Source organism: Mobula hypostoma, chromosome 21 (genome assembly GCF_963921235.1).
Source record: "Mobula hypostoma chromosome 21, sMobHyp1.1, whole genome shotgun sequence".
Classification (NCBI taxonomy): domain Eukaryota; kingdom Metazoa; phylum Chordata; class Chondrichthyes; order Myliobatiformes; family Myliobatidae; genus Mobula; species Mobula hypostoma.
This window is the reverse complement of record NC_086117.1, coordinates 58,585,316-58,607,736: the sequence shown is the minus strand read 5'-3', so window position 1 is coordinate 58,607,736 and position 22,421 is coordinate 58,585,316. Positions and strand designations below refer to the sequence as shown.

Sequence of the window (22,421 nt, the reverse complement as noted above, 5' to 3'; positions counted from 1 at the left end):
TCAAAGGACATACCCGAGTTATCTCTGCTCAATATCGCCTGCTGCATTTCCTCAACTTTCCCCAGCAGCCTCTGGTACTGCTCCTCGGCCACCTGGAGATCGTTGTTTAGCCCAGCTAAGCTGGCGTTCTTGGTCTCGAGGTTGCTCTGAAGCTCAGTCATGGCCTGTTCTAGACTGGAGCACGTCTGGCGCAAGGTGCTCACTTCTGAGGTCAACGTGCTTTGCCTTTGTTCACTAAGTACCTTCTGCTCATCCTGCGCCTGCAGTTGTGCATTTAAGGCTGCTAACTGAGCCTGCAGTTCAGTCTTCTCCTTCAAACCCTTATAAGTTAAAGAAAATGGCAACAATTATTTGTGCATTATTGACACCAAAATCAGAACTTATTATTTTATTGAGATACAGTGTGGAACAGGCCCTACTGACCCTTCGAGCCGTGCTGCCTAGCAACCCCCTGATTTAACCCCAGTCTAATCATGGGACAATTTACAACGACTAATTAACCTACCCCTCCAAGAGGGCAAGAACCTTGCTGTAGGGTTGCAGGCATGCATGCCTTAATGACCTGGAGAGCCATGTTGGCTGGAGTCAGGGCTTTATACTTTGGCTCTTAGCAGGGTCACCCATCACAAACAGGTCAAAGGGTAGAGGCCAGACTAAGAGTGGTCCACCAGTTCTCCAGGTCTGGGGGTTCAGCTCAGGAATAACAACCCTGACTGGTAAAACAAAATAGTTATAGAAACAGCAATGAAGTGTAAAGGTATTCCTGGGTCTCCACTTGGGACTTGCATGGCTGCCAGTAGTTAAAACTGAGTGGAAGCTACTGACATGATGAAGGGCCTTAGTCCCACACCACTCAGCAAACTCTTCATTTAACCCTAGCCTAATCACAGGACAATTTACAATAACCAATTACCTGACCAACCGGTACTTCCTTGGACTGTGGGAGGAAACCGGAGCACTGGAGGAAACCCACACGGTCACGGAGAGAACGTACAAACTCATTACAGGCAGCAGCAGGAATTGAAGTCGGGTCAGCTGTGCTAACCACTAAGCTACCGTGCTGTCCCCACTACGGCAGATGAGCCACAAGTTACTTAAAGATTTAAGAATGAATAATTATTTAACATAAGTGGGAGTTTTTGAATTTATACTTTGCATGTTGTAACCACAAAAGGTTCAAATTCAAGTTTATTGTTGTCTGATTATACATATATATAACCAAACGAAATAATGTTCTCGCAGACCACAGTGCACCCACAAAACATAACATACACGGTACGTAAACCAAAATATCATAAATTAAAATACAATTCAAAATTCATGCAGCACAGGCAAAAAGTAAACAACAGACCATACAGTAAACAGCTCACTTTCCTAATGACAAGACGCCAGTGGTGGCAGGGTAGTCATTAGTCTGACAGCCTGAGGGAAGAAACTGTTACCCAGTTTGGCAGTCCTAGTCCTGATGCTCCTGTACCTCCTTCCCGACAGGAGTGGGTCAGAGACTGAGGGATGGGTAGTAGGAATCCCCAGCAATGCTTTGAGCCCTTTGTCTGCAATACTCCCAGTAAATGTCACAAATAAGGGTAGGGAGATCCCATTGATCCTCTCAGCAGTTCGAGCCAAGCTCTGTAGGGCCTTGTGGTCTGATGCCTCCATACCACAGATTGATGCAGCCAGGCAGGACGCTCTTGATGGCGCTCCTGTAGAAAGTTGTTAGAATGGGGGTGGGAAGCCTTGCATGCCTCAGTCTCCTCAGAAAGTGTAGACACTACTGTGCCTTCTTGACTAGTGGGGAGGTGTTGTGCGTCCAGTTTAGATCGTCCATTATGTGCACACCAAGGAACTTTATGCTCTTCACCCTCTCCAAGGCAGAGCCATTAACATGCAATCCAAAATCATCATTTTTGTCTTGTCCATGTTGAGACTCAGATTGTTGTTTTCACACCATTTGACAAGCCTCTCTACCTCCTCTCTGTATGCCAACTCATCATTGTTGCTGATGAGGCCAGCCACTGTAGTATCATCAGTGAACCTGATGACATGGTTTGAGCTGGACCTGGCAGTGCAGTCTTGAATCAGCAGCAGGCTGAAGACACAACCCGGTGGGGGGGGGGGGGCACCAGTGCTCAGCGTGATGGAGCTTGAGATGTTGCCACCAACCCAGACAGACTGGGGTCTTTTCTTCGAGAAGTCCACGATCCAGTTACAGAGGGGTGCTGAATCCCAATGAGGAGAGCTTACCCAACAGCCTCTGAGGGATATTCATGTTAAATGCCAAACTGAGTCGATGAACAACATCCTGATGTACGAGGCATTGTTTTCTGGGTGAGACAAGACAGAGTGGAAGGCCAAGGCTGAGGTGTCTGTGGACTGGTTTGAGCAGTGGGTGCACTGGATTATGGCATTTTATATGACCCATTACCAGCCACTCAAAGCACTTCCATAATTGTTGAAGTCAGTGCCACTGGGCGGTAATCATTTAAGACAGTTACCATTGCTCTCTTGGGCATCAAGATGATGGTGGCTGCTTTGAAGCCAGCAGAGACAGTAGACTGTTTCAAAGAAATGTTAAAGATGTCCGTCAAGATCTCTATTAGCTGATCTGCACAATCCCTCGACATTTAACCAGGTACACCCCCACAGCCTTGCTTGGGTTTACCGTGGCACAGCTGCAGCCAGTCGGTGCCTGTATCTCAGGAAGTGAAGGGGCTTCCCTCAATGTCACGTCGTTCAATGCATCAAATTGTGCAGAGAAGGTAATCAGTCTTTCAGGAAGGGAGGCGTCACTGTTGTTGACATTTAGGGTGGACTTGTACTATGTTATGGTTTGAATACCATGCCACATGCACCACCTTTCCCTGTAGTCACAGAACAGCGTGGCTTTTGCTGACCTTAGAGACGTCCTGTCCCCCGATCCCTAAGCAGTGCACAAACCTCTGCAGTCAGCCATGGTTTCTGGTTTGCCCAGGCAGTGTAGTGTTTAATCACAGTACCATCATCAATGCATTTTCCTAATGTAGCCAGTCAGCAATCCCACATATTCGATGCTGACATGATGATCGTAGGTAGCCAACTCCTTGAATGTGCTCCAATCGCTGCTTCAGAAGCAGTCCTGTCACACTCAGGTGGCTCCTTCAGGCCAGGTCCTGATCTCCGTGAACTGGTCTGACTCATTTAACCAGTGGTCTGCATGTAGGATGAGTATCCAAGGTGAGGGTCAGGAACAGCCTTGTAGGCTTCACAAACATTGGTATAAATCAGGTCTAACATATTCTCTCCTGTGGTTGCGAAGTTGGCATGAAGGCAGAACTTTGGCAGGACTGATATTAGGTTGGCAAGATTGAAGTCACCTGTAATAATAAAGACACCATCAGGGTGAGTGGCTTCGAGGTCACAGGTGGTGCTGGAGAGCTCCTGCAGCACTTGCACAGGTGGGGGGCAGAGATGTAAGCAACAATAATCACAATGGCACGGAACTCTCTCGGTAAGGAGAAGGGCCTACATTTCACATTAAAAACTCTATTTGTGGTGAGCGGTGGACCATTGTTACCGAGGCGTTCACACACCAGTTCTTAATGATGTAGGTACACAGACCTCCTCCACGGATTTACCAGATGACGCAGCATTTCTGTTTGCCTGAAAGGAGATTAAGCCATCTAGTTGGATGCCCGAATCTGGAATGGTGTCTTGAAGCCACGTTTCTGTTCAGATGAGTGTGCAGCAGTCTCTCATCTCCTGCTGGTTGGTTTCGACGCAGGCGTAGGTAATCCAATTTACTTTCCAGCAATCAGACGTTAGCGAGTAGAATCGATGGGAACGTGGGCTTGCAGGGACCTGCTTTAAGACTCACTTTAACACCGTTGTGCTTACCACACGTGCATTCAACTGCACTGCTTCCCCAGTAGCTGTAGTAGGCTGTGGTGCGGAGCAGGAGCCTGCTCCTCAACTGCGCAGCACCTTAGTTAGTCTGCTCGCTAGTGAGATAGACCCACAGATCTTTAGTGTTCTTAATGCTCAGCAGTGTTTCTCAGCATTAGAAAAGCGGAATGGGACAAGAAATTTCACCGTTGGAGCTGGAGTGGCCGCTGTGTCCATATGCATTGCCATTTTGTGACTTCAGGTAGAAAGTACTGCCACAAATATTTCTACATTGACAAGTGCCTGGATTATTGGGACAGTGTGGTAGCGTAGTGGTTAGCACAATGCTTTACAGTACAGGCGACCCGGGTTCTATTCCTACAGCTGTCCTTAAGGAGTTTTACCTTCTCCCAATGACCGTGTGGGCTTCCTCTGGGTGCTCTGGTTTCCTCCCACAATCCAAAGATGTACTGGTTGGTAGGCTGATAGTTCATTGTAAATTGTTCTGATTTGGCAAGGGTGAAATCAGAGGATTGCCGGCAGCATGGCTCGAAGGGCCAGAAAGACCTATTCTGCGCAGTATCTCAATAAATAAATAATAAACAATGATACTCAAAATTAGATCACGTGGTCAGACAGAGACACAGATAGATGAAATTCTTTAGCTAGAGACTGATGAATCTGTGGAATTCACAGACGGATGTGGAGGCCAAGTCTTTGGGTATATTTAAAGCAGAGGTGGATCGATAAGTTCTTGATTTGTAAGTATGTCAAAGATTATGGTGAAAAGACAGGAGAACGGGATTGACTTACATACTGCCCATTACACTGCTGGCATTTAGGGCAGGAATGAGGGCCTCCATCTCTATCTGTCCATAGTGTCACACGCAGATGCAGAACGATTTTTCGTTGCTGTTTCCGTAATAATTTTTGTGACCAGTCAGGGCTGTTAGCCCCGAGTTGAACCCCTGAACCTGGAGGACCGGTTAGGCTGGCTTTTACCCTTTGACCTATTTGGCATGGGTGACCCTACCAAGAGCCAAAGCACAAGGCCCTGACTCTAACTGACATAGCTCTCTAGGTCACAGAGGCACACAAGCCTCCAAACCGGATGACAAGGTTGTGCTCCTCTTGGAGGGGAATAATAATCAGTCACGATTGAATGATAGAGCAGACTCGATAAGCTGAATGGCCTAGTTCTGCTCATATGTCTTATGCTCTGCTATTACAGGCTTTTGTGAATTTAACAAGTAGTATGACTTAGTGTTTGCATCGAAGTGTGCTTCACTCTAAAGAAACAAGGGCTTTCATAACCTGAAGTGCAGGTTTGCAAAGTTAAAAGAACCATAACTTCCACTTGTTTCTTTATTTTATTAGATTCAACAATAGATCAGATGGATTTAAGAAATCTAATTTTACCTTGTCCAACTGGTTTGTATTAATGATGCACCAAAGATAAGAAGCTCATTAGGAAACTGTGTGGAAAAAGTGACAAACACAAGAAAGTCTGCAGATGCTGAAAATCGAAAGCCAGCATTTTGTGTGTGTTGGGGTTTGATGTCTTTGTTACCGTTTTCCACTTAGAGCAATCTGTTAATTTCTTTTTTGTGTACAAGGGAGGGGGTTGGGGGTTTGTGGTTTGATGTTCCAGCTGCCGTTTTTCCACATGGAGCAATTTGTTAGTATTCTTGTGCTCTTGTGCAAGGGAAGGGGTTGGCGGGGGGGGGGGGTGGTTGCAAGATTTGTTTTTTTTTGTGCTGGGGCAAGAGGATGATATCTTTCTTTCAATGACCTTCCATGGAGTTTCCTTGCTTTGTGGCTATCTGGAGAAGATGAATCTCAGAGTTGTATACTGCATACCTACTTTGATAATTAATGAACCTTGTTTTGAATCTTTTAAATGAATCCAGGACTATATTTCTGTAATATATATACAGGCATAAACAACACCAACTACATTTTTCCTCTGCTCTCAATGCCAAACACAGATCAAAGTAAAAATATTCACCTCATTAGCTTCAGTGGAGAGAGCTTCCAACTGACCCTCAAGACGCATTTTTTCTTTAAGAATCTGCATGAGGTCCTCGTGGGATTCCAGCACGGAGCTTTCCATGGAAACACTGCAGAACAGAATTACGACACAGTTGACCTGAACACCCATACACAATCCAGTCATCAGTGAACAAACAGTAATCCATTTGGTCTATAATCCACACATAATCTGCAAAGTACATATACTAATTTGGGTTTTTTTTGTGTGGTAGATCAACTCATCACCCCCGTTAATGAAACTAAAAGTTGTATAGGACATTGGCGAGGCCTAATTTAGAATATTGAGTGTAGTTATTTATTTACTGAGCTACAGAGCAGAATAGCCCTCCCAACTCTGAGCTGCCCGGTGCAGCAACCCCCTGATTAACCCAAACCTACTCATGGGACAACCTACAATGATCAATTAACCTTTGGACTGCGGGAGGGTACTGGAGCACCCAGAGGAAACCCACACGTTCCATGGGGAAAGCATACAAACTTCTTACAGGCAGCGGTAGGAATCGAACCCGGGGTCACTACTAACCACTACACTACCATGCTGTCCCACTTACCTACAGGAAAGAGGTCAATAAAGTTTAGAGTGCACAGAAAGTTTACAAGGACGTTGCCGGGACTTGAGGACCTGAGTAACAGGGAAAGGTTGAATAGGTTTGGACATTATTCCCTAGAACAAGGGTTCCCAAACGCTGTTATGCCATGGACCAATATAATTTATGCAAGGGGTGCGTGGACCCCAGACTGGGACACCAGCCCTAGAGTGCAGAATGATGGGAGATTTGACAGAGGTATACTAAATTATGAGGGGTATAGATAGAATAAATGCAAGCAGGCTTTTTCCACTTAAGTGGAGTGAGACTGGAACTAGAGATCATGGGTTAAGGGTGAAAGGTGGAATGCTTAAGGAAAACAGGAAGGCAAACTTCCCTTCGCTCAGAGAGTGGTGAAAGAGTGGAATGAGTTGCCAGCACAAGCGGTGGACACGGGGTCGATTTCAACTTTTGAGAAGTTTGGACAGGTACATGGATGGGAGGGGTACGGAGGACTATGGTCTGGGTGCAGGGAGATGGGATGAGCACAGACTAGATGGGCCAAAGAGCCACCTTCTGGGCTGTAGTGTTCTATAACAATGACTCTAAAAAAAATGTTGTTATTAGTCATTCTCAAAGCAGTCATGTGAATATCAAAACTGACTGTAAGTACAAAGCCTCCCATTAGTGCTATCAGTAACAACAGTTGAGCCATTATTTCTCCAAGGTCTGACACAAATTTGCCATATGGTGACTCAATGTTATTTATCTTCCCCACCCTCCTTTACTCTGAGCGAGGCAAACCTCAAATCTTTTTATGAACAGGAAGCTTGGTTAAATTAGGGAGTTAACAGTGGATGTTTTTTCTTTGACAATGTTACAAGTAGAAAGTGTCTTATGGCTAGTTCTGTCACATTGGTATTATTAAAGGAATGACAGAGCGTTAATTTGCTTTTATTAGACAAGGCATTGAATTCAAAAGTCAAGAGATACGTAGAACGTTACTTGCAATTTATAAACCTCTGGTTAGGCCTCATCTGGAGTATTGCATACAGTTCTGTTTGCCCCTCTATAGGTGGCTTTGGAGAGGGTGCAGGAGAGGTTTACCACAGTGCTGCCTGGTTTAGAGGGCATGTGCTATCACGAGAGGCTGGATAAACTTGGGTTGTTTTCTCTGGAGCGCTGGAGGGAGATCTGATAGAGGTTTACAAGACTATGAAACGCATAGAGAGAGTGGACAGAGAGCATATGTTTCCCACAGTAGGGATGTCTAATACCAGAGGGCATACATTGAAGGTGAGAGGGGGTAGGGGGTAGGTTCAAGGGGGATGTGAGGGGTAAGTTTTTTACTCAGAGTGGTGGGTGCCTGGAATGCACTGCCTGGTCTGGCAGTAGAGGCTTTTAAGAGATGTTTGGACAGGCACACGGATGTGGGGAATGTGGAGGGATTAGTGTTTCGGTGTTTTTTTTAATGTTTTAGCTGGTTCGGCTCAACATCGTGGGCCAAATGGTCTGTTCCTGTGCTGTGCTTTTTAAATGTTCTATGTATGTTTATGTCATAGAAGTTCTGTGGTATTATTCTATGCCTCCCACCTAACAAACCTGAAGTGGACTGTCTAGATGGAAATACAAAATCAGTGAGAAATGAGTAAAATGATGGAGAGACAGACAGGCAGAACAGGTCAGCATGGACATCATCATCATCATCATCATCATCATGTGCCACATTGTATGACCAGGCAACCATGGTCTTTCGTTTGTCCTTGACCATGATTTGGTATTGTTATTACGTGCCATGTCATATCACATGGGCAATCATAGTCTTCCATTCCGTCTTTGACCATAATTTGGTACATCAAAGGCACTTTCTACAGTTGTACCATGGACAGCATCACTGCCTGGTATTTGGGTGGGGGGGGGGGGTTACTGCACAGAAGCAAGCTGCAGAGAGTTGTGAGCTCAGTCAGCTCCATCACGGGCACTAGCCTCCATAGTATCTGAGACACCTTCAAGGAGCGAAGACTCAAAAAAAGTGGCATCCATCATTAAGGACCCCCATCAGCCAGGCCATGCATTATTCTCAGTGTTACCATCAAGGAGACAGGAGCCTGAAGACACACACCCAACGATTCAGGAACAGCTTCTTCCCCTCTGCTATCCGATTTCTGAATGGACATTGAACCTATGAACACTACCTCACTACTTTTTTTATTTCTATTTTTGCACTATTTATTCAATTAATTTAACTATTTTATATATCTATTTACTGTAGTTCACATTTTTTCCCCTTTATTAATCTGTATTACATTGTACTGCTGTTGCAAAGACAACACATTTCACAACATGTGCCGATGATACTAAAACTGATTCTGGTTGTTCTTGGCAAAAAATTTCTACAGAAGTGATTGGCTTTTTTCTGGGCAGTATCTTTACAAGACAGGTGACCCCAACCATTATCAATTCCCTTCAGAGATTGTCTGCCTGGCATCAGTGGGCGCATCACCAGGACTTTTGATACGTACCAACCGCTCACACGACCGTCCGCCAGCTGCTCCCGTGGCTTCACGTGACCCTGATCGGGAGCTACGCAGGTGCTGCCCCTTGCCCAAGGGTGACCTTCAGGTTAGGAGAGGGAAGGAGCACCATACACCTCCTTTGATAGATATACATCTCCACCTGCCACCCACCGGCATGGACCAGATCGGCTGAAAGGCCTGTTTCTGTGCTGTGATATGACTGTGATATTATGGGCTTTGGCTGACCACGCTCTAAGTACTGCACTCCATACTACCTATCATGAATGCAAGGTAGATTTATAGAGTCATAGGGCACTACAGCACAGGAACAGGCCATTTGGCCTATCTAATCTGTGCCAACCTGGCCTTCTACCTAGTCCCATCTATCTCTCATCCATGTATTTATCCAAACTTCTCTTAAATGCTACAATTTACTTTGGAATAGATTCATGATTGGACACTGGGATAAGCAAATGCCCCACAAAGTCAACTGGCTTTTATGCACTTGAGTTTAGAAGAACGAGTGGTGATCACATCAAGTGGAACACGATTGTGAGAAGAAGACTATATTTAAAATTTATCTTTGTTGTATGTACATCGAAACATATGGTGAAATGAGGTTGTTGGCATCAAATCAGTGAGGATTATGCTGGGCCATGCTGCGGACACCAACATACTATAGCCACATCTCACTAACCCTAACCCATATGTCTCTGGAACGTGCGAGAAAACCAAAGCACACAGAGGAAAGCTACGCAGGCACGGGAGAATGTATTAACTCCTTGAAGACAGTGGCAGGAATCAAACATTAATCTTACACCTAGCGCTGCCACCCCAACAGTCAACATACAGGCCCGGGGCGGGGGGGGGGGGGGCGTGCACACAACTAGAGTGACATTCACAAAGAGGGGCAAACACTTCCGATACTTGGATGGCACGGTAGCGTAGTGGTTAGCATAATGTTTTATAGTACCAGCGACCTAGGTTCAATTCCCAGCACTGCCTGTAAGGAGTTTGTTAGTTCTCCCTGTGGCTGTGTGGGTTTCTTCTGGGTGCCCCAGTTTCCTCCCACATGCCAAAGGTGTCAGTTAATAGGTTAATTCGTTATTGTAAACTGTCCCATGATTAGGCTAGGGTTAAATTGGAGATTGCTGGGCAGTGCAGCTCAAAGGGCAGAAAGGGCCTATTCCAAGCTGTATCTCAACAAATAAAAAATACAATAAACAAATGTAAGAACATTCTAAAAAATAAAAATAATTTAAAGATAAACAATAAAATAAACAAAAACAAACAAATAGGGGTTTAGAGAAAATAAACTTCTGTGTAGAAGTCTGTAAATCTTTGAAACTTCCTATCTCAGCAGGTGCTGGTCTGCTGAATATATTCAAGACTGATCTCAGCACAAAGGCATCAAGGGATACGGAGAATGAAATGGAAATGTGAGCAAGGCACAGAACATGAATTAGATTTAACTAGATGTATAGCGTGATCCTGCTACTAATCCTAATGTGCACAGGCAATAAATCCGGTTCTCTGAAGCATTCCTTTTCCCTGATGTAGTTTTTCAACTCACATCCATAAAACCGTAAGATACAGGAGCAAAATTACACCATTTGGCCCATCGAATCTTCTCTGCCATTTCATCACGGCTGATCCAGTTTTCCACTCGGCCCCAATCTCCTGCCTTCTCCATGTATTCCTTCATGCCCTGACCAATCAAGAATCTATCAACCTCTGCCTTAAATGTACATGGACTTGGCCCCCACAGCTGCCTGTGGCAACAAGTTTCTCAAATTCACCACTCTGACTAAAGAAATTCATCTCCATTCTAAAAGGATGCCCCTCTATTCTGAGGCTGTGTGCTCTGGTCTTAGACTCTCCCACCATAGGAAACATGCTCGCCACATCCACTCTATCAAGGCAGTTAGAACACCATTCAACAGGTTTCAGATAGGTCACCCCTCATTCTTGCATTCTAATGAATACAGCCCAGACCATCAAACACTCTTCATATGACAAGCAATTCAATCATGGAATCATTTCGTAAATCTCCATTGTATTTCTCTTTCTACTGTAAATGCCTGCAAGAAAATGAATCTCAGGGTAGCAAATCATTAACGCAAGAGACTCTGCAGATGCTGGAGATCTAGAGAACACACACACAAAATGCTGAGGAACTCAGCAGGTCAGGCAGCATCTATGGAAATGATTAAACCGGCGACGTTTCAGGCTGAGATCTTTCTTCATGACCGGAAAGGAAGGGGGAAGAAGCCAGGATCAGAAGGTGGGGTGGGGGGAGGATAAGCTGGATGCTGATAGGTGAAGCCAGGTGGGTGAGAGAGGTGAGGGATAAGTACGAAGCTGGTAAGTGAGAGGTGGGAAAGGGAAAGGGCTGGAGAAGAAGTAATCTGATAGGAGAGGAGTGAACTATGGGAGAAAGGAAAGGAGGAGAGGCTTCTTACTTCATCCCCCACCTCCACCACCCACATGGATTCACTTATCACCTTGTGTTCCTCCCCTGTCCTCACAACTTCTTACTCTGGCTTCTGCCCCTTACTTTCCCAGTCCTGATGAAGGGTCTCAGCCTGAGAAGTCAACTGTTTATTCAGTTCCACAGATGCTGCCTGATCTTCTGAGTTCCTCCAGCACAGTCTGTGTGAATCCCAGGGTTGTATATGGTGACATATACAAACTTCGATAATAAATTTACTCTGATCTTTGATCTACTGCCATTATTGAAACAATGTATGCCACATCTGAGTTGCCATTGGACAAGACTGATTAAGACCAAAAACACCCAATAATGCAACAAAGACCAATCTCTGAATTTACTTTGAGCTGCTCAGATGTAAAACTATTTTAATTCCACTGAGAGATGTGCTTACCTGCTGGATAAACTGTCCCTTCGGCTCCGCACTGCCCCATTCACTTCCTGCAGCTCGGTTCGAAGTCCCGCTGTGGTGGCCGCGGCTGCCTCCAGCACCTCCCCGATGGAAGGGAAGTGCCCCATGTCATCAGGTGACATTTCTTGTCCGTCAACGGTGTATGTGGTTTTATGCCCAGCATCCAGTGAGGACATGGCCCCATAGATGCCAGTAGTAGATATACTGCTATATGAAGAGCTGTCGCTTTCATTCTCGTCTTGCCTTGCTGCAAACTCTATGGTGTCATTCTCGGAGCTGGTGTCCTCCATATGCAATGAAGTCTCCAATTTATCATTTTCTGATGTAAAGCCTATTTCAGATATGACCGAGGTAGACGATCCAGTCCGACTTTCTTTCAGGGATCCTAATGCTTCAGCACTGGAAGACCTTCCAATGCTACTTCCGGCATCTGAATTCGGAGTTCTGTAATCCGCAAGGGACCTTATTTTGCTGGATTTTGAACCCTTTGAACCCTTTTCAACTTTGGAAACGTTCGGAATTCCAAGACTACCAACTTTGGGTCCGCGGGGAACGCTGGTCCTCAAGAAAGTGTATTCTTTAGTCAATGCAAGGGTACTGGCACGGGGAAGGACATCCGGGTGGAACATCAGCTCTGGGTCCAAAGTACTGCAGCGTTGATTTTTTGGTGTTGACTGTTTTGACTGAAAAACAAAAATATGCTCTTCTACACAGCTGTTTCTCAACAGGATAGCATTTGTTATGCAAAACACACAAGTGAGGCTCATCAGACATCGTCTCTCACACTGTAATATGGAAACTTTAAAAATAATTGCAGTTAGAACATCAGAAGAAATATTAGAAGTCATATATAAATCACAAACACAAGAAATTCTGCAGTGACGGGAATCCAGAGCAACACACACAAAGTACTGGAGCAACTCAGCTGGCCAGGCAGCGTCTATGGAAATGAATAAACAGTGGATGTCCTAGATCCCTCCACGTCCTAAAGGCTTACTCAAACCCTGACTAGCTCCTCTGAATTGCCACTTAGTGCGTTAATGGTAGAAGAAACACCAACGCCCTTGAATGGAAAATCCTACAAAAAGTACTGGATAGGGCCCAGCCCATTATGGGTAAAACCCTCTCAACCATTGAACACATCTACGTGAAACACTGTTGCAGGAAAGCAGCATCCATCATCAGTGACTCCCATCACCCAGGACATGCTCTCTTCTTGCTGCTGCCATCAGGAAGGTGGTACAGGAGCCTCAGGACTCGCATCACCAGGTTCAGGAACAGTTACTACCCGTCAACCATCAGGCCATTGAACCAGAGGGGAAAACTTATTTTGCCTCATCACTGAAATGATCCCACAACCTAAGGAGTCACTTTCAAGGACGCTCGTTCTCAAGTACTTGATATTTATTGCTTAATTTGTTACTATTATTTCTTCTTTTTGTACTTGCACAGTTGGTTGCTGCAGCTGGTTGAACATTCAAGGTGGTGTAGTCTTTCATTGATTCTGTTATGGTTATTATTCTACAGTTTTGCTAAGTATGCCTGCAGGAAAATGAATCTCGGGGTTGAATATGGTGAGATATATGTACTTTGATACACATTTACTTTGCAAATGTCACCAAAGTGTCGCAAATTTCTACAGATGTACTGTGGACAGCATTCCAACTGCATCGTCATCTGGTATGGGGGGGTGGGTGGCTACTGCATCATCATCATCATCATCTGGATATGTTTTGCATTGAGTCACTGAGTTTCTAAATCTTTGGTTTATAGTAATAAAGTCAATTTGATTTCTAGTGTTATCACCTGGACTTTTACTGGCTACTGCACAGGATCGAAAATGCTGCAGAGTTGTAAACTTAGTCAGCTCCATCACAGGCAATAAACTCCATAGTATCCAGGACACAAGAAGGTGGCATCCATCATCAAGGACCCCCACCACCCAGGTCATGCCCCCTTCTCATGGCTACCATCAGGGAGGAGTTACAGGAGCCTGAAGACACACACTCAATGATTCAGGAACAGCTTCTTCCCCTCTGCCATCTGATTTCTGAATGGACATTGAACCCATGAACAATACCTCACTACTTTTTATTTCTATTTCACAATATTATGCCAGTGATATTAAACCTGATTCTGATTATTTACTTTGAGGAATCAAAGGGGAGTTAATGAAGAACGAGTTACAGGGGTAATGAGAAATAAGGAGAGAGGGACCTGACATGGACCTGTTGAGTCAAATGTCTCCATCCACAGTGTTCTATTACTGCCTTCACTTCTACCTTTGATGCCTTTATCCCAGCATTATTTCTGTTTTATAGTTTACTTCTGACATGGAAACCATTTCAAATCCTCTGCAGTGAATCTCTCAGTCCTCCAAGAGAAATTTAACAAATACTTTCCTTCAAAGCTTCTGGGATCCAGTAGAAGGCCAACTTAATGCGATAAAACTTAGGTATAGTTCAAATTACAACTTCTGGTGCATGGTCCAAAAGCCCTCTGGGGCAACAGGCTTTCCTCACTACCTCTCTGGTATGACAAATTAGTTAGTCTAACAACTCCCTAACTTAGCAACACACACGAAATTCTGGAGGAACTCAGCAGGTCAGGCAACATGGATGGAAATGAATAAAACATCAATGGTTCAAGCTGAGGCTCATTTTTTTTTTTAAAGACTGGGAAGGAAGGGGGGAGGACACCAGAATAAAGAAGGTGGGGGGGGGGAAAGGAGGATAGCTAGAAGGTGATTGGTGAAGGCAGGTGGGTGGGAAAGGTAAAGAGCCTGGAGAGGAAGGAATCTGACAGGAGAAGAGTGGAACATAAGAGAAAGGACAGGACAGGAGGAGGGGCACTAGGGGGAAGTGGTAGGCCAGTGAAGAGAAGAGATAAGAGGCCAGAGGGAGGAATAGAAGAGGGGAGGGGGAGGGAACTTTTTTTTTAACCAAAAGGAGAAATCCATATTCGTGCCATCAGGTTGGAGGCTACCCAGACTGAATATGAGGTGTTGCTCCTCCACTGAGGGTGGCCTCATTGTAGCACAAGAGGAGACCATGGACTGACATGTCAGAATAGGAATGGGAATGAGAATTAAAATGTTTAGCCACTGGGAAGTTCTGCTTTTGGCAAAAGAAGCAGAGGTGCTTGAGATGACTCCATAATTTGTTTCTTGTGACTGCCACAATAGTTGCAGTTGAACCAGCTGGACAATAGTCTTTCATTGCCCATCAATATTTGTCTCTTCAAGTTATTTCCTCCGTCCCCTTCATTACCAATGTGCATTTCTTCGGTTTATTTTAGTTATCTAAAGATTCTACATGGTAACAAGCCCACCCGCCCTAACTGCACTCATGTAACAATTCACCTACTAACCTGTACAGCTTTGGAACTTGGCAGGAAACCGGAGCAAACAAGGGAATCCCCATGCGGTTTTGGGGAGAACTTGCAAACTCCTTACAGACAGTGGAGGGAATTGAAGACCAGTTGCTCATATTCTAACCGCTATGCTACCGTGCCACCCCATTCTGCAATTTTTGATTAAAATTCTCTCAGGGCAACTTAGCCTCTTCTCATAATCTCTTTCAGCTTTCTGAGTTAACCATAGCTCCTTAAAAGTGGTTGATAAGGTGGTTAAGGCAGCTTATGGAATGCTTGTTTTTATTAGTTGAGGAATTGAGTTCAAAAGTCAAGAGGTTATGTTGCAGCTTTATAAAACTCTGGTTAAGCGACACCTGGAGTATTGCGTACAGTTCTGGTCACCCCACTATAGGAAGAATGTTAAGGCTTTGGAGAGGGTGCAGAAGTAGTTTACCAGGAGGGCTATCATAAGAGGCTGGATAAACTTGAGTTGTTTCCTCTGGAGCACCTGAGACCGAGAGGAGATCTGATGCAGGTTTATAAGATTATGAGAGGTATAGATAGTTTGGACAGGGAGTATCTGTTTCCCAGGATAGGAATGTCTAACACCAGAGGGCATGCATTGAAGGTGAGTGAGAGTAGATTCAAGGGGGTTGTGATGGGCAATTTTTTTAAAAACTCAGAGTTGTGGGTGCCCAGAATGTGCTGCCTGGTCTGGTGGTGGAGGCAAATACATCAGAGGCTTTTAAGAGACACTTGAATAGGCACATGGATGTAAGGAAGATGGAGGGATATTGTTTTGGTGTTTTTGATTTGCTTTTTAGCTGGTTTGGCACTACATTGTTGTCCAAAGGTCCTGTTTCTGTGCTGAACTGTTATTTATTCTATGTTCTAACCTAGATTGCACCACTCACTCTTGTGACTCCTTCCTTCTCCACTGAAGGGTGTCCAAGGATCTTGTAAAACCAGTCACCCAAATGGGACTTTTGATTATTGCACACAAGTGCACTGCTTCAAAATGTCTTAATGTCTTGATGTCATTGAGTGCTGTTACTGAACTAGATTAACACAATTTGCACCAGTCTTAAAGTAGAAACAAGAAGTTTATTCCTCCCCATAGATGCTGCCCAACCTGCTGAGCCCCTCCAAGATGCTGCACAAGATGTACCTCTCATCTCTCTGCAAAAGCACTTACTCTTTGCTGGTGTCTTTGGACTCTGTACTGTTTGAGTTGCTCATCAAGATGGCGTTGAGCCTTTGACCGTATTTGTTCTTCATTCTGCTCTTTCAAGGATGGGTCCACAGTACCTGAATTCAAAACAAAACCAACTTTAATTTTTATCAGTCTACCCAAATCTTTGACTTAACTTACAACAAAGACCAGGACAGAATTTACAATATGGTAAAAAAGATCTTTCTTCACACGACTTATAAGTATTTGCAAATAATCATTCAGTTATTAAAGACCCACCACCTGAAATATACTCTAGTGAGTCCTTTGCATTTAATGTTGCCATGGAAACTATTTCACAGTCTAGACTTCAAGAGCACACAAATACAACCTAGATAATTTTTAAAAATTATTTATTGAGATATAGCACAGAATAGGCCCTTTTGGCTCTTCAACCTGTGCTGCCCAGCATCCCCTGATTTAATCCTAGCCTAATTGGACAATTTACAATGACTAATTAACCTACCAACTGGCATGTCTTTGGACTGTGGGAGGAAACCAGAGCACCCTAAGGAAACCCACGCTGTCACAGGGAAAACGTACAAACTCCTTACAGGCAGCGGCAGGAATTGAACCTGGGTCACCTGGTACGATAAAGCATTGTGCTAACCACTATGCTACCATGCTGCCTGCTAAAGTAACCAATGTAATTACCCCAATTCATAATTCCCTCGATTAAAACAAACATTGTCCTTTTTTTTTGCTACTTAAAGCTGCAACTGCCAGATGTCAGGTCACCAACACCTTTGCAAAGGCAATTAGAGATAGGCAAGAAAACCAGAGGTAAACAAATATGAAAACAATTTTATGTACAAGTTATTATTTTTCTGGTACTTTTCTTCATTTAACAAACTCTCACACTGATGCCACAAGTTCTGGATCAGTCAAGATCAGGGGTTCCCAACCTGGGGTCCATGGGCCCCTTGCCTTATGTAATTGTTCCATGGCATAAAAAAGGAGCCCCTTATCTTGGAGTTGCAGTGCGATCTCTCAAGTTGAGTTTGATATTCTCCAAAGGGGTTGTCTGCTGGTGCATCCTCAGGTGGCAGTAGAAGCCAATCTGGATCCACATAACCGGGATGTTAGGGTGAACTCCACAATGGGGAATACTTGTGTGACTGTGTGGGGTGGCAGAGGCACAGAAAGCCACTACACAATCCTTGACAGATTGGGGTCAGGTTCCAGTGGCATGGAATGCAAGAAGACAGGGGACCCTTCACTGCTGCAGTCTTCCTCCACCTTCATGGCCATTGTGATGTGTCATCATCTTCCGCCAACCCCACCACTGAGGTCTTAGTTGGAACCCTCGTTGTCTGGAACCTCTCTCTTGATCTTACCACCATGGGTGACCCTACCAGGATCTAAGTGCCAGATAGCTAAACTCTAGATGGCATCACTCACAGCACCCGAGGAACTTACAAGCCTCTCCAACACACTAAGGTGACAACCCTTAGAGAAGATTGGTGACCAGAACTATCACTTGCAGCATCCATCCTCCAGCCAGGACAACCAAAAGTTCAAAGTAAAATTTTTCAAAGTACTTGAAACCATGTACAACCCTGAGATTAATTTTTTGGTGGGTATGCTCAGCAAATCTACAGAATAATAACTATAATAGAATCAATGGAAGACAGCCCAATTAGGATGCTCAACCAGAGTACAGAAGACAATGAACAGTGCAAATACAAAAATGAAGAAACAATAATAAATAAGCAATAAATATTGATTACATGAGATGAAGAATCCTTGAAAGCGAGGCTATAGGTTGTGGAAACATTTCAGTGATGGAGCAAGTGAAGTTGAGTGCAGTTAATCCCTTCGGTTCAAGAGTCTGATGGTTGAGGGGTAATAACTGTTCCTGAACCTGGTGGTGTGAGTCCTGAGACTCTTGTACCTTCTTTCTGATTGCAGCAGTGAGAAGAGAGCACGTCCTGTGTGGTGGGGGACCCTGACGACATAACTACAACAGCATTTCACGTAGTTGTGCTCAGTGGTAGGGAAGGCTTTACCAATGATGGCCTGGGCCATATTCACTAATTTTGCCATACAAGGGCATTGGTATTTCCATACCAGGCTATGATGCTGTCAATCAATGTACTCTCCACCACACATCTATAGAAGTTAGTTGAAGGTTTGGATGTCATGCCAAATCTCTGCAAAATCCTAAGGAAGTAGAGGCGCTGCCATGCTTTCTTCATTACATGACTCATTCTTTCACCTGTAGGTGAATTAACAACACTCCTCAGTAAATAATAACAAAACAATATTCTAAACTGAGACTGCAGCAAAAAAATAAATAACTCCCTGAAAGGCCTAGATCAGGGGTTTCCAATCTTTTTTATGCCATGGACCCCGATCATTAACTGAGGAGTTTGTGGACCGCAGGTTGGGAACCCCTGGCCTAGATAGAGTGGATGTGGTTTTCCAGTAGTGGTAAGTCTAGAATTAGAAGGCACAACCACTACAATCCAGATTTACAATTTTAAACAGACTTACAATCAACTGACATCTGTGGGGATCAAATGAGATGATGGTGGACTAATACCCATCACGAAAAAATTAGCTGGTTCTGATAACAAAGCTGTGTTGCGGGCAAGTAGCCACACATCCGTCCATATAACAAGGACTATAAATGGGATGCCAGTAACACCAGCAGAATCTATAATGCAGATGGAACCAGCCTGCTGGTAAACAAACACAACCTCTGTCTACACTGAGAGAGGCAAATTGAAAAGATTTGCAATGCACACAAAATGCTGGAGGAACTCAGCAGGTCAGGCATTGTCCATGAAAATAAACAAACAGTTGATTTTTCCAGCACAGACCCTTCATCAGCACTGGAACAGAAGGGGGAAAGAAGTCAGAACAAAAATATGTGGAGGGAGGAGGAGGAGAATCATCCTGAAGGTGATACGTGAAGCCAAGTGGGTAGGAAAGATAAAGGACTGGAGAGGAATTAATCTGTAAGGAGAGCAGAGTGGACTATAGGAGAAAGGGAAGGAGGAGGGGACCCGGGGGAGGTGATAGGCGAGAAGAGAAGGAGGCCAGTGTGGGGAAATAGAAGTGGGGGGGGAGAATTTTTTTTTAAAACCAGAAGGAGAAATGGAGGATAGACTGGAGATGTTCAATAAAAGTCCCCCAATTTACAATGGGTCTCACTAATGTAGAGGAGGCTGCATTGAGAGCATTGGACACTAAAAGGTAACCCCCGGCAGATTTGCAGATGAACTGTTACCCACCTTAAAAATAACTTCCCAAAGATGAAAGAAAGGTCATCATTTATCTCATATCCTGAGAAAGGGACAACTATAAAATTTAATCAGGAAACAAACAACTGCATAGACTGAAGTACTTCACTTCCTTTAAAAAAATACTCAGTTGCATCAATGGCTCAAAGTTCAAAGAATATTTATTATCGAAGTACATATATGTCACCATATACAACCCAGAGATCGGATGACAGAGGGGAAGAAGCTGTTCCTGAATCGCTGAGTGTGTGCCTTCAGGTATCTGTATCTCCTTCCTGATGGTAAACAGTGAGAAAAGGCCATGCCGTGGGTGCTGGAGGTCCTTAATAATGGACGCTGCCTTTCTGAGACACCGCTCCCTGAAGATGTCCTGGGTACTTTGTAGGCTAGTACCCAAGATGGAGCTGACTAGATTTACAACCTTCTGCAGCTTCTTTCAGTCCTGTGAAGTAGCCCCCCACCCCCCATACCAGACAGTGATGATGCCTGTCAGAATGCTCTCCACGGTACATCTATTTTAGTTTTTGAGTGTTTTTGTTGACATGCTAAATCTCTTCAAACTCCTAATAAAGTATAGCCACTGCCTTGCTTTCTTTACAACTACATCGATATGTTGGGACCAGGTTAGATCCTCAGAGATCTTGACACCCAGGAATTTGAAAATGCACACTCTCTCCACTTCTGATCCCTCTATGAGGATTGGTATGTGTTCCTTCGTCTTACCCTTCCTGAAGTCCACAATCAGCTCTTTTGTCTTACTGACGTTGAGTGCCAGGCTGTTGCTGCGGCACCATTCCACTAGTTGGCATATCTCACTCCTGTGTGCCCTCTCGTCACCATCTGAGATTATACCAACAATGGTTGTATTGTCAGCAAATTTATAGATGGTATTTGAGCCATGCCTAGCCACGCAGCTCGTTGGTCTTGCTGATATTGAGAGAGAAGTTGTTGTTATGCACCACTCAGGCAGAGTTTTAATCTCCCCTCCTATGGGTATCAATTACACTGTCCTTCCTTAGCCACCGTCAAGCCCCTGCTGTAGCCACTTTCCAACATGGTCAAGCAGCGATTAGAGTGCCTTATTGTGATACGGACAAATATCTCACCTTGGCTAGACTGAAGTTGACAACTAATTGGCTTCAGGCAAGCATGGCAGTAAAAAAAAAGATTCATTTTCCCTTGAGAGTGCCTTCTTCACTGACATATATAATACAGACGACCTCAGCATTACAGCTATTCCAGGAACAGAAACTTGTCCTGAAAGAATCGGGGAAGCACGGTAGCACAGCAGCTAGTGTGACACTTTACAGCACCAGCCATTCAAGTTCAATTCCTGCCACGGTCTGCAAGGAGTTTGTACACTCTCAGTCTCCTCCCACATTCCAAAAACATACAAGATTAATAAGTTATGAGCAGGCTATTTTGGCACCTAGTCAGACAGTGACGTGTGTTGTTTGTGTCAACAATCATCATTGTATGTTTCAATGTACATGTGGCAAATAAAGCTAATCTTTAAATTGCTACCAAAAAGATCCAGGATGCAGAATAAAAATTTACCCTTATGAAGTTTACATGGGGGAGGGGAGAAACATACATTTTAATTTTTCGTCTCAGTTCTTGACACATGCACTGATGACTCAGTTTAGCATAACAAAATGCACTCCTCCCGGCACCAGCGAACAATGCTACCACAGACAACACTTTCCAAATGGTCCACAAAACTGTTCTTTTTCTCTTCTTTTTCTTTTAAACGTGGTTCTGGTACTGTTGGAGCCTGTGATCTATGGCTTAATGGTGTGTTTACAAGCCAATTGAGTGACCTGCCGCCTTGCTGTCTCCGACAAGATTCCGGGAGATGAGCAGACTCAAGGCCAAGATGCTTACAGACATCATTGTCTCCATTTCACACTGATCGTGCCGATTTAAGCATCAAGGCAAGTGCAGAAGGTGAGCAACTGTTCAGCACTGTCAACCAGCCTCTTGCTTGTTAATGCCAGAGGAAGGTGTCTGCACGTGATGGTCCCTCTCTCCCTTGATGCTGTCAGAGAATGGCATCAGAGTTTTGGGTCTGTGGTTTGTGGATTGGACTGAGGTGCCTGGTCACTCGTTTTCCTGGTGCTCTTTTGGGTGACTGAATTGGGGCGGCCTGCGAATAAGGAACACTGCACTGAATTGAATATGGACTTTAAAAAAATTTTCTGTGTTTTCACTAGTTCTTTCTTGTTGGACTTTGTATGATTTGTTTTTCTTTTTGTGTGAAAAGGGAGTTGATGTTCTTGTTCTTACAGCGATTTGTTTTTTTTTCCTTCCACAATGGGGGCGGAGGGGCATTGATGCTCTTGTTTCCATTTGTGCAATTTTTATGCACAGGGGTGGGGTTGATGTCTTTCTCTGAACAGGTTCCATGGTGTTCTTTGTTTCGTGGCTGTCTGTGGGAAGACGAATCTCAGGGATGTATACTGCATAAATACTTTGATAGTAAATGTACTTCGAATCCTTTGAAAATGCAAAGCACATTTTGCAATCCTGGACCTGAACAAAGAAACTAAATCTAATCTTTAACTGTACTGCAATGGATTTAGTAATTCCACAGCTATATCATCAATCCATATGCACAATATTTTCATTAATACCAATATTACAAGCACTCTTACACAATTTTAGAGCACTGTGCAAAAGAACAGTGCAACAACATTAACAGTCTAGTGACCTTTATTAGAAAAAAATTA

At 44.2% G+C, this 22,421-nt stretch overlaps 1 protein-coding gene across 5 annotated transcripts in view; it reads right to left on the bottom strand.

Moving 5' to 3' along the window:
* The window catches only part of golga3 (golgin A3), a 99,684-nt gene that overhangs the window by 48,601 nt on the left and 28,662 nt on the right, over positions 1–22,421 (bottom strand). For all 5 annotated transcript variants that reach the window (XM_063074102.1, XM_063074103.1, XM_063074101.1 and 2 more), the window contains 4 exons: positions 16,409–16,521; positions 11,842–12,542; positions 5,870–5,981; positions 14–320 (listed from right to left, as the gene is read on the bottom strand). In XM_063074102.1, the coding sequence (XP_062930172.1) occupies positions 14–320; positions 5,870–5,981; positions 11,842–12,542; positions 16,409–16,521 (1,233 nt within the window). The remainder of the gene's footprint in view (positions 1–13; positions 321–5,869; positions 5,982–11,841; positions 12,543–16,408; positions 16,522–22,421) is intronic.